The following is a 13,815-nucleotide window of genomic DNA, read 5'->3' on the forward strand; positions in this document are numbered from 1 at the left end:
TAAAGCACGTCCACAGCTTTTCAGATTTTCAGTTTGAAAAGTTTTTTTTTTTTATAATACCATACGTATTTGAACCTAAGCCATATCTTTATGATCTAATTTTTAGTATACAGTAATGCTGAAGTCTTCTCTTTGGTTCCAAAAGCACACTGCTTCATATATCTCTTCCCACCTATCCTTTTACATTAAACATCAAAAAGTGAAAATTTTGATCTTTCACTGGCCAAGCTTCCTTATCTTTGTTTTTTTCTTAACAGCTTTTGAATATAATCAGTAACTGGGTCATTTAATACACAACATTGAACCAGAATATTTAATATAAAATCTGAAGAAAAGGATATAATTGGGATATTTAGAACTATATAAATGAAAAATAATAATGTTACTAACTCTTCTTTACTTATGTCTGTGGGAATATCTCCTGAGAGTGAGATGAAACACCCTTTAATCATCTTCAGATCCAGATGAATAGCAATAGGGCTACCAATAGTTGGTACCTCTAAAAGTTACATTTTCATCACAATAAAAAGTCATATCTGTGTTTATATGTTCCAATAACTGAGCTAATATCAAAGGTACTTTTTCAGAGAACTACTGAATTGATAAATTGCTTTAAGATCTTAAATACTTTTTTTTTTTCCCATAATACTATTAAATGTTATTGACTATGGGAACCCTCGATAGATGAATTGTCATTGTACTAGGAAGTTAAAAATTCTAAAGAACTGTCCAGAATTAGCTAAAAAAAATAATCACAATATATCTTTCACCGAGATCAGCCAAAAGATTCATTTAAATAGACTACTCCCTTAAACTTGCTTTACACATCACTGCAGGCTCATTAACTCGCTATTAAACTGATTAGTAAAGATACATGAGAGACTCAAAGGGACCTTTTGGAACTTCCTGACCAACATGCCAGAGATTTATATATCTACTTATAAGTGATATGAACTCACATATATATAAGTAGGACAACATATAGGCGCTTTCAGCAGACTACCAGACTACCAGTAAGTTTACAAAATATCTTGTTATAAATATCATGTAAGTTGTAAAAAGGCAACAGAAAGCACAAAACCACAACATAATATTGCATGAGATGAGGTATGACTGTAGACAAATCAAGCAAAAAAAAAAAAAAAAATCTAACTAAGCCACAGTTGAAACAGTCAACACAGATATGACCAAGATCCATTAAGTAAATGAAAAAAATGTCATGTTCAACCATACTGTGGTTTAATCACGTTTGGAGATGAGTGATTATTTGGAAGAAATATAGGTACACGAGTTCTTTTTTTTTTTTTCCTACTTATTGCAACAATGTAATGTGTTTTTTAGATTCAACATAAATGTGAACGAAATATACTGAGACTACACACACCTTTCTATATAGTATATATGTGCAGTATTAAACAGTTCATGATTTTTAGATGTTGAGGGTAAAACTCTGATCTTTACAATTTATATGCTTTCCACAGACAATAATTAGATCTTTGACATCTTAACGTCAATCAAAATAAGCATCAAGATGATTGTCAGCATAAAAAAAAAAAATCTTCCCTGTAATTACTTAAAGCTTTGTTTTTTATCATGTGCTTTCTAAAAGCGTATAATTTTTACTTTCGGTTAAATACAATATATACAGTTTGAAAAATTGAGGTACAGTCACAGAATGGACCTGTTTAAATTGAGGTGTTTCTAATTCAGTTAGCTTATTCCTCAAGTAGTATAATCTGTGCTCCCATTTGTTACAGATTTTGTTTGCCAAAATGAAAAGAGTTCAAATTGCTCTGAAACAGGCAACCAGTCATCAGGTGTAGCTGTTGTAGCCGAGGAGCAAGGGTAGCATGAATCTACCAAATGCTGCTTTACCTCACCTTCTCAAAAGGAATCAACTGGATTAATCTTGCTAGCACATCTTATTTTTACACATTGGTTTTTATTTTTCCCCTGATAATAAACCAGATATAAGAATGCTAAAATAGAAATTTGTGGAAGAGTTCATAATTAACTGTAACTCAGGGAAGGAAAGCTGAGTCATGATCAGCTAAACATTTTCATTAATAAAGAGTGAAAACATTTTTCTACCATCTGCAGAATCTGTTCTAATTTTGCACTGTGTTCTCTTTTATTTACATTTGTTAGAAAAGTGTTAGCATTTAATTATTCTAAAATAAAAGGCTCCCATTAACAGGAGCTATTCTAGAAAATAGTAACACAGGGCAGGGCTGAAAAAAACATCGAAATCAGTTGTGGTGCATTCAGATTACATGGAATTCTTTTCATTTACATATTTACATGAAACAAGACTCCTCGAGTCTCTGGAAATGGTCAGAGGTTGCAGATTCCTCACTGTAGGCCCTGATGAAAACTCTTATTTCTCTCAGAACATTCACTTCTATATAGCATTTATACAGAATCATAGAATGGTTTCAGTTAGAAGGGACCTTTAAGATCATCTAGTTCCAGCCCCCCCGCTATAGGCAGGGACACCTCCCACTGGATCAGGTTGCTCAAAGCCCCATCTAGCCCAGCCTCGAGCACTTTGAGGGAGCGGACATCCACATCCTCACTGGACAACCTGTTCCAGTGTCTCACCACCCTCACAGTAAAGAATTTCTTCCAAATATCTAGTCCAAATCTACCCTCTTCCAGTTTAAAGCCATTTCCCCATGTCCTGTTGCTGCCTGCCCTTACAAAAAGTCCCCCTCCCCAGCTTTCATGTAGCCCCCCTTCAGGTACTGGAATGCCACTATAAGGTCCCCCAGAGCCTTCTCTTCTCCAGGCTGAAGAACCCCAGCTCTCAGAGCCCATACTGATAGGGGAGGTGCTCTAGTCCATTGATCCTCTGGACCTGCTCCAGGAACTCCATGTTCTTCTTGTGTTTGGGGCTCCAGAAATGGACACAGTATTCTAGGTGGGGTCTCACAAGAGCAGAGTAAAGGAGCAGAATCACCTCCCTTGACCTGCTGGTCACACTTCTCTTGATGCAACCGAGTACATGGTTGGCATTCTGGGCTGCAAGTGCATACTGCCAGCTCACGTTGTGTCTTTTATCAACCAACATCCCCAAATCCTTCTCCTCAGGTCTGCTGAGAAAACCAATATCCATTGGTCTACCTCAGTTACTTTATTCAGGTTCTTCAAGCATAAAACCCCACAGTGACTATAGAAGTGTTTCTGGAAGAGAAACCTTTCAATATTTCCAGATGTATTTAATGGATATTAATGTCACTTCATTTCATAGCAGCTAGGCACCACACTTCTCTCACAGCTTCAGCCTAGGAGCTGAAGAAAAAGGAAGAAAACATTCATGGTGTTAAAGGCAATGTTGAAAAGCAAGAAGCTACTAGAATAGAAAGCTGCTTTGCAGGTTTAAGTACCCTTCCAAAACCAGTCTTGAGATAGCTGGAAATTGAAACTCTAAGCTCCTCAGAGAGAAGGAACAAAAAGGAAGAATATGTGCATGTTGGAGGGAAGAAAAAATATCATAACTTTCACCTTGGCGGGCATGTGCTTCACAGTACTTGAAGCAGGCAGTGAATGCTTCACTACTATTCAGATAAATTGAGCTGCTAAAAACATTTTCTGCCCATATTTTTTTCCTCACAGCTAAGTGCCTACTCAAAATGATTCACACCTTCGTCTTGCTGGATTTCTGGACAGGTCATTTAGACTTGATAGGCTCAGTTCCCCATCTGTAGAACTGAGATAATGATACTTCTCCACCCAAGAGGAGCACACGGAGGACAAATGCATGAGGAATATTTAGAGGCTGTGGTGACACAGCCCACATGAATTCTTAAGGCAGGAACTTTGTGCTCTCTCTGGAACTAACAAACAAAACCAGCTTTTGTGTAGACAGGATGCAGAATGAACATGGGCTTGAAAGGCTCAAGGCAGTATGTTTACTATTAAAACACACATTTGCTATTATTTTCTCTGTATTTCCTTCAGGCTACAGTGGCACTATTGAAATAATTATCCTCCTGCCACCTCAACTCAAGAAAGCTGACAGGAAGTGGGAGAAGTTTTTATTTTCCCTTCTGCCCACCACTAAGTTAAATATTTCTTATTCCTGAGGCAGCTGCTGCAGACACCCTTCCTTCCCCAGAAAAAACAGAGGTAAGGAATTTAACTGGGGTAGCAGTCATACTACCATGCTTGTCAAAAAAAGGATAACTGGTGTCGATGCACAAATTCCAGCATGTTTTTAAAGAGGCACAAGATGAGAGGTGCAGCTATGAGCACTGCTTTTGAAAGGAGCTTTCCAGAGTATCACCATCAGAATTTCATTTTCAAAGCCAGTGCTAGCAATCTGCATTCCAGAATGCACAAACATAGCCAGTGCAAGCAACAGCCTGCTGGGCTTAAAAGTAAAACAACACAAACAAGAAAAACCCCACAAAACACACAGGTGGGCCCTCCTGAGCTACCAGGTTTGATTCTATTCCTCAAAGTCATCTCACCATGCACTCCTTTCACAGATGTCCAGCTCTCCTGATACTAAACATCCCCCTTAGCTGCATCTAGCTGTATTCAGCCTGGTTCCTACCACTGATAGTACCTAAACTGCTTGGCAGTAGCAATTTGAGGGCATTCAGCACATTCATTCTTTCTGCTGGAATTCAGGAAAAATTAACAAGATATTGTGTAATGGAAGGAATATAAACTGTAGCCTATTATCCCTTTTTAAATGACCTATAGCCTAATGTATAGTGTACAGACAGCAAGGAAGCTGCCACCGAAACAAGCCACTGAAGTGTACTGCTGATGTTCATTAAGTGTTTGCCACTTACTACTCAGAACAAAAAAAAGCATAATGTTCCCTAGAGCTAGGGCAGAGACAACATAACAAGACTAGTAAGTACACTGTATCTGAAATAGTGGTTACATTTCATTACATCTGCCAGTAATTCTGTCACTCTGCAGGAGATTCCAACAGAGCATGTGTAGCCCAACATCTCAATGCTATTAATCCTGCCTAACAAGTGTGAGCTGATAGGTATTGTAACTAAGAAACAAAATCAAATACATTACTTCTCATTTAATAAACACAGTGAAGTTTGTTCAGAATCTGGAATCAACCAGTGGATGGCAATCTTATCAACCTGGGCCTGACCCACCAGGTTAAGTAATTTCTGCAGAAACTGGATGATGGTGTGTACTCTGGCAATGCTATGACAAAGATAAGAACTTTTCTCATATACTATAGAGGAAAAATAATAATGAAAATACAGGCACTGTAAAATAGGATAATTAAAAGATATTAAGATTTTTTTTTTTTTTTTTAAACTTGTAGCATTAAATTAATTACCGCATTGATGTTAGCAATCAAATATAATGAAATCACTACATGGAAAAAAAAAAAAAAATCAAAAGAAAGCCATCTATCTTTTGTTTTGCATTTTAATTAGGGTGGTTTAGGAGAAAGGAATCTCCAAATGTTTCCGACTGGTACTGTTTGGGAGCATTTTTGAAAAAATAAACTTAAATTTCATTAGGGAAAAACACCCTGGACAATCTCAGAAAGGATGGTTTTTATACTATCAAGAAAAGAAATAGACTTTACCACTACCTGCTTCCCTTTTATCTGAAATACATCACTCACATTGTTATCAAATTTTAGAGTAAAAAGCTTCAGAAGAGTATACAGTTCATCTCTCCAGCATGTTGTTCACTTTCCTATCAAAACTGTAAGAAAATTAAACACCACCACCACCACCACCATTTTCCCTGTATAAGATACACAGGAATTGCATAACAGTTTCTAAGAGCATTCAATGAACGCTGACTTCTACATCCACAGCCCTACATGAGACACGATGAGGAGCAGAGTACAGCTGATGGTAGAATTCTGCACCCCAAAAAAGTCACAGCCATGCATGGAGTACATCTCCTGCACAGACATTCATGGCTAAGCAAGAACAAAATAAGCAGGAACTCCATCTGGAAACCATGCCCACTCTAGTACATAGACAGCATAATATCAAATAAAGCTATTTCTATATTACACACATTCAGAAGGCTTGGAAGTGTTTTGCTACTGTGAGGAAGACAATAGTTAAAAAAAGTTATTGATGGAGCTACTGACACGCATCACAGAACTGTGCTTGTAGGGTCTACATAGAACTTGAACAAAAGATAGGGAAAGGTTCAAACCTGTGACCAGTTCTCTGATTTCCAAATCTGTAGTCTTGCGGAGTAACCGTACTAAAGCTGGAATACCACCACAGTTTTTCAGAGCTATTTTGTTGTCATCATTTGCCTTCCCATATACCAAATTTCTCAAAGCTCCACAGGCACTACGGTGGACTTCAGTCATCCGATGGTCCAATAGGTCCACCAGTAATTGTATTCCGCCTTGTCTTCTTATCTGAAACAGGCCAAAACGATAACCATAACATTAGGAAATAAAAACCAGTGGTATATATGTTACCTAGTTTAATTAAGCTCTGGCTTATGGAGGGTATACTCCAGTAAAGGTATGCTGGCAGTCTCACAAAGCTGCTACATTACATCCATTTGAATTCTAGTATTACTTTTTTTGTGGCAACATAACCATACAGGGACAAACTTCAACCTCCGTAAAAGCAGTCAGAAGTTAGCCAAAACTGTTGCTTGCCTCTGCAAGATTTCTCAAGGTTCAGCAAGTTTGGCTTGTCATGGGCTTCTCCTACGCTGGAGAAACCTGTTTCAGACTGTAATAGATCATAAGTTAGAGAGCATAAGCACTGTAAGAAAAGAGCATGAGATTGCTGCACATGAAAAAAAAACCACCAAAAACTTTACTCAATAAAGTTACCAGGAGCCCTTCCTTCTGCAGTTAACTCAAATTTGTGAGCAGCTACTACAACACCTGAGACGATGTTTTAGCATTAAAATTGGAAAAAAAGTCTTGCAAGTGAAATTTAAAGGCCAAGAGAAGGAAGTCTGCAGAAACATAAAGAAAGGTAAAATGGACAAATCAAGGGGAATTCATTCTATTAATTTAGAGGTGGACCCTGAAGCAATTTAAAACAAGAAATCTTATTCATTCCTAAGGTGTCCTAGATAGTAAGTTTTGAACGTACCATCTTATATAAACTATCATTCTGTCATTAAGAGAAAAAAAGTTAAATGATCAAGGATGTCAAGGATATCAAGAACAGCTTATTTCAAAATATTCTGCAACAAATCCAGCTAGAGGGTACTCTGGCATTACCTCTCTAAAAATAGTAAATATACTTGAGTCTAATTATGAGACACAAGACTGATGCACAACTAACATGCAAGGAGCACAATACTTTAATTTCAACTAGGCTATATACACATCTCTGTCAAAAATTCTCTCACTAAGTGCGTTGCTGGTGAAAACTCAAAGCAATCCAGGAACTTACCTGGCCATTTTACCACCTCAAGTAATATTTTGACTGGGACATTAGAAAGGAGGCAGCTACAGGGTACTTTCAAAACTGCAGGGAAAGGGGACATTTTTAAAATCAGAGTTCTACTCATCAAGTCCAACCTTCTGAGTAGTGTGCTGGTCGCTTGGAAGGCTATAGCAGCCAGTGGAAGTGCAGAGCTGTGAGCAGACACTGGTACAGTCAAGAAGAGCCTGTGCTTCTATTGCTCAGAGAAACGCTGATATCCTTCAGTTCAGTAACCAGAAAAAGATTTCAAAGAGAAAATGTGCTGCGGATCAAAACTTCACCAATGTGAACAGGATGACTTTGCAACTACATGTTGTGTTCCAAGCCAGGAATAATTAATCAGATTTATCTGGGAAGAGTTAGGTGTTGGTAATGATGGGAGCAGTGGAGTGCTATTTGCTTGATTTTTTTTTTTTTTTTTTTTTTTCCTCTTCCTCTCCAATCTACCACCATTTAATCCTTGGTCTGAAATACATTTAATTCCCATCCCTACCAGATTTTCAAAAATCAAGCATACCACATGAAAAGCCACCTACACGACAAAATAGATGACATTTACTGAAAGAGACTAGAAACAAAAATTTAAGCTTCAGTTCTGCAAAAAGTGAACCAATCACGGAGCTTCACACTTCTACCAGATAAACAAGACAAGATCTGATGGAAAACAGAATGCAGTTAAAAAATATACAATTTGTTCTGGAACGATGAGTAGTATCAGGAATGACAAAATACAAACATGCCCACCTATCTCTGTGTTTTAGATTTTTAAAACACAGTACGCTGACTGAACATTTTAATTGCTTCAACAGCAAAAATAAAAAAAATATGAATTATGAGAGGAATGAGAAAAAATACGAACTACGTGGCAAAAATCCTTTTGTGTGCTGCAAAGCATCCGAAGCAGAAAAAGGCTCTGCCAGTGCTCTGAGGCAAGCTGTGCCTGTGCAGTTTTCCCCACACACCAGAGCCTGGCCTTGCCCTGCTCCCAAGGTGCATGCCTTGTTTCACACACTCTCCAGATAACATCTGTACAAGCTCCCCATTTGTCATTTCCTAGTGACCAGTCAAATGACATCTCAGGCTCCTTCAGAGTTACTGCTGTGGGTGCTCTCAGTTGACATGTTTCCCTATCCTCTGCTATCTTTCTAGGTGAAAACGTCTGCTTCTGTCACAGTTAAAAGGTATTTTGAGCTACACCGTCTCTTTTCAGTTGTGGTAACTCACAGCTCAGCAGTATTAGCTCCCAGGAGTATGAAGTTGTCAGTAGACTGAAGTCATTCAAGGATACTTTCTTAAAAGCAAGGACATTAAGTATTTATCTCAAATATATTTTCATCAAGAAAAAATAAGGGCAATACAACAAAAATGAAACTGATATTATGTAACACTACACCTAACCTGACAAATTCTCTTAAATTCTACTGAAGAAAGATCCTATTAGCACATTAGAAAAATAAACATTATTTTGCCAACTTCCATTGAATTTCCAAACTCACATCCTTGGTGTTACAGCTGAAAAGACTATTGTGATGAAAACAGGAAAAGAAATAAACAGGGAAGGAATGGTAACCTGCATCCAAAGATCTAGTTTGCAGAAAAGACTCCACAGAGAAGAGACCTTCAGAAAGAGATCCTTCCCCAGGGGCAGTCAGCCCTTACATGGGTCTAGGAGAGGTGCAGCCCGGCTCCACCCCTCCTGGTCAAACAGCTGAATTGCCTTCACCTGTGCTCCTAGGGCTGACTCAGTGCTTGCCTCAGGTGATCAATCAGTGGTTCAGGCTGTGACTCAACAGTTCCCATGCACTTGGTAAAGTAGCTACTATTGCAAGTACAGCAATGCAGCTGATTCTTTAGAACTAGGACCTTAGTTATCAATGCTTTTCTCTATCTGGGCTATCGCGTTGCTTTGTTTTTGCTTTTTCAGTAGCACTTCCCTAGAAGTCTCACCATGTCTTTGTATTTCCATCACTTATTACATAGCTAATTATTGCTGCGTTCTTCAGCAGGTTGAACTATGCCTCACATAGATGGTGATGACTGTTAACAGAACCTATTCACATTTGCAGAAACTTAGGCAAAGAAAATGAAATTATTTCAAGTTCTTTATGGAGTTACAACGGCCTGGAGAAGAATTCTGACCTATTGAGTTTCTTGGGGCAGATTCCGAGTGGAGAGAAGTTGCCAGGACTCAAATGAGCTCAACAGAGCTACTGCCAAATGTCTTTGCCAAGAATACTCAGATAGGCGGATAAACAGCAATTACATCAGTGAGGCATCAAATCCCACCCACCTAAAGGACTTCTGATAGATTGTTCTGTCTCTCTCCTGTCTTTCTGTGGAATCATTCTTAATGTAGTACCTATTGACACATTAGTAGCTACTGCTGTGCTGCATCTAGGAGAAAAATAAAACAGAATACAGCGACACCCGCTTGCCTACTGCGACCAAATAATCAGCATACTACCAAGTTATCAGAGAATACAGGAGAAAAAACTGTCCTCACTCAGCTCAATTCCAGAGTAGTCAGTAGTGAAGTCAAAAGAATTACTCTCATGTTCTGCAGCACAACTGAGTTCAGCCATTCAAATCATAAAGTTCATTCTTCCTTGAATAAACTGTTCCCTTTTCTCTGTCAAGCTGATCATCCAGGAGGTAATAAAAATGTTGGGTGAATCTCTGTTACAGTGTTTCTCAAATGCCTCTTCTAATCCAAGTATACCTCGTTTCTGAACGCAGTTCCCCATTTTTCTCCTTACAAATATTTTCTGTATTTCTTCAGAAGATGATGGTAGGCAGTTGTTAATAAATACAACAGGTTGCACTCTTTGCCCATCGCATGACAGTGTATGACAGTTCCTAGCAGAGACCAGAAATGTCATCATCCACAAGTCTGAATTGATTCTGCTTTCCTAATAACCACTCAGTGTAAATCTACACTGATCAAAACAAAACTGGATAGAACGGAGATGCCATGAATTTTTTCAAGAAATTTTTTCCACGTAATAAGGTACAAAGCTGTTTTCCTCTAATGAATCCTATTTTTTAATTTTTTTTATTTTCTCTCTTCCAGGAAGATTTTAAACTTTGCTTTTAAAGCTGAGCCTCCATTAATGTTAATGTTTGCTGACGAGAAGCACTTGATCGGCTCAGGTCAGGTCGCACTGTGCCAGTACTCAGAGACGCAGAAGAAGAAAAGATGCCAGACTTTCTGATTCACAGGCAGATCTATCTAATTAATGTCAGTGTGATATATCAGAGTCTTCTTCTCTGGCCTCATACAGAGTTTGTTTTTCCAGCACATCTGAGAACATACGTGTATCCACACTATGCAGACATAAGGTGAATTTGGACTTGAGGTGTGGTTGATGCCCCATCCCTGGAGGCTTTCAAGGTGAGGCCGGATCAGGCCCTGGGCAACCTGATCTAGCTGTGGTGTCCCTGTTCACTGCAGGGCGATTGGACGAGAGGGCCTTCAGAGGTTCCTTCCAACTCTAAGGGTTCTATGATTGTATGATTGTATGTGTTCAGACATTTGCTGGAGGTAGTGAAGTTATCTATGTTCCTAAGTAGGAAAATATGGATGTCTCATGCAAAGAGCTTTTGAGAAATGTAGTTTATAAGTTTCAAACCTGACAATTAATCAGTGAATATTGTTTCAGAGCTCAAGAATAGTTCAGTGTTGTTTACCACAACAAATTTTCCATGACCGTGGACTGTTAGATATTTAATCTGCAAGGAGACACGTGACCAGCCTGAAGCATATGCACTAGGAAAAACAAGTCAATAATACATTGATAATACGTCTGAATCAATACAGACTCCCTTGATGACTGCATGATTTTAGCATATGAATTACTTGACAGCTTGCTTTCCTAATTTGATACATAAGATTATATTTTCAGCCTTGTATCACATTCACTGATGGACATAAACAAGAAAAATCTTCAGTTGGCTCCTTAACCTAATCTAAAGGAGAAATGTCCATCTTATGCAATGCCATAACTTGTCCTGCTCCATTTACAATCAGCAGACTGAGTTCAGTCCTGATAACTCCAAACACCATTAATACCAATTCCTCCATCAGGAGGAGGTAGCTCATGTGGCATTCAAGTAGTCCTCTTACAAAGATATACTAGAGTCAGTGGATCAAACAAAGAGCTACATTCAAAAAATATGCCCCCTACATACGTTAGCTCCCTTTGGGACAGATGACTGGATCTATAGCTTACAGCGTCATCTTCCTGCTCTTCTTTACACTTAACACTGTAACACTGTAACTCTTCTTAACACTGGTTAAACACTGCCTTTATTCTTTTCAAGTCTACTCTGGGTCAAAGAATATTTTCTGAATGACTATAACTGACAGAAGAACAATTTATGAATGCCTAAGGGAAAAGAAAAAACTAAAAAGTATTGTAGGATATTTGCAGCCTTCTTAATTTCCTAGTTATTTTTCGTGATAAATATATGCCAAATCTTGTACAAATGATATCACAACTTGAAAATGAATTATTGTCAGGTGTAAGAAGTAATGGCATAACAGCCCGTGACCTTAATTGACAAAACATGCTACCTGCCACCGATTCAGCACAGAATCCACACTATTCCTCCAGGCTCACTATTTGAAGTCCAACAATTGAATGTGAAAGCTCTACGGCTTGCTTCCCTGGGGAAAGGGAAGGTCTGCCCTAAAAGTGAAGATAACCAAGACTGTCAGCTTGAGCAGGATACGTGCTTTTACATGTGAGTCATCTTTCCTCATATCAAGGCATCAGAACACCAGTCCTTGAATCTGGCTGTTGATTATGGCACTGCAACAGCAGAGCAAAGGCAAAGCAAATAGGAGGTAGGTGTTTTCAGTATTACTATTGTTTTGAACTCCAATGAATGCTCAAATAAAAATTATTCTATTCTTGTCAACAGTAAAAAAAAAAAAAAAGAAAAAAAATGCTTCAGATTTTAACCAGTTTAGCAGAAAAACTGTTAGATAAGAAAGCATTCCAACACTGTCTAAAAATACTGCAGTGGCAGAAATCAAAACACCCTTTCTTTTCTATTTATACTCAGTAAGTGGGCATCTGAGATATTGAGATATTCTTCACATTTACCAGTAAATATAACTGGAACTGTATTTAATTCTGACTGCCAATGCCTCACAAAGTAAAATATAATGGAAAGAGAGGTGGATTAAGAATAAGTGACAAAATCATAGACTAACAGGGTGATAAAGTGTGTTTGTAATATATTACAATCTCTTCTTCCCAACAAGCTAAATGTTCGGCCATTAACAGCTTCACAGTCCCAATGCAAAGATGAATTCATGGCTAAATGCTTACTTTCAGCATTTTTCCTAACAATTTGATTGACTCTTCATCCAAAGGATGTGGAAGAAATTTAGCATGCTTTTTGATACATCACAGATACCCATCATCAATTTAATTGACATGACACAATGCATCATTTGCCACTTTTTCAGTGACATTTCCATTGTTAAGAAAGCATGTCTCAGTATATCAAAATCTAAGTGTTTAAATATGCACAATTATTTGCAATACCACTATGTGTATGCAACAACCAACATACAATTGACTGTTAGCACAAGTAATGGCATATACACAATAGATCCCAAGTTAAAAATGAAGTTAATTTGAACACCAGTTCTTGAAATTTTTAGTAATAATTCATTTAATTCATACTTAGATTCTGGAAAAGGCTTTCTAGCTAGCAAAATAACTGCTTATGATTTCACACACAAATGGATTGCCAACAATTCTGTTCCATGGATGAGAGAAAGCAGAATCAAATGCCAAGAGCATTTTTAAACAGTGACTGGCAGCACAGTGTTTGGGACATTCCTCAGCTACAAGCAGTTAAGGAAATTGGTGCTTCCTTTCAGATCAATCCAAGAAGCCAATGCCTGCACAGCAACTTGACCACACCCATAAAAATATTACATACCTCGATTTTCCCACTCCATTCTACTTCCATTATATATCTTTGCCCTTTTTTATATTATTAAAACAACTTTCATAAAAGCAGAAAAAACACTTAAATGTGTGGTTTTGGAAGGCAGGCAGCCTCTTTGCTAATTAGTGTCAGGACTCCTCAGAAGGCTGATTCATAAAAGTTAATGGGCTTGAATTAGAGAAAAATCTCCAAAGCAGGATAAGGGAATAATATTTAGGACAGTAATACTCTTATGAGAGATATACCGGTTTAAACTTTCATTTCTCTCCACTATTTTTTCTTAAAAGGCTATGGAGCAGTAGGTAGACAATACAAAATCCTTACATTGCAAACACATGTGAGATTTATTACAGACCAATTTACCTGTAACATCACAGAACAATTTAGTCTCATTAGCAAAGTAATTTGCTACAAGTTTAAAAAAGTGCTGAGC

At 37.9% G+C, this 13,815-nt stretch overlaps 1 protein-coding gene across 2 annotated transcripts in view; it reads right to left on the bottom strand.

The window, feature by feature from the left end:
* CTNND2 (catenin delta 2) overlaps positions 1-13,815 on the bottom strand; it is a gene marked incomplete at both ends in the record, with an annotated part of 505,693 nt that overhangs the window by 129,172 nt on the left and 362,706 nt on the right. For both annotated transcript variants that reach the window (XM_079533797.1, XM_079533798.1), the window contains one exon: positions 6,166-6,379. In XM_079533797.1, coding sequence (XP_079389923.1) covers positions 6,166-6,379 — 214 coding nt within the window. The remainder of the gene's footprint in view (positions 1-6,165; positions 6,380-13,815) is intronic.

Source organism: Tetrao urogallus (assembly GCF_951394365.1).
Source record: "Tetrao urogallus genome assembly, chromosome: 3".
NCBI classification, from domain to species: Eukaryota; Metazoa; Chordata; class Aves; order Galliformes; family Phasianidae; genus Tetrao; species Tetrao urogallus.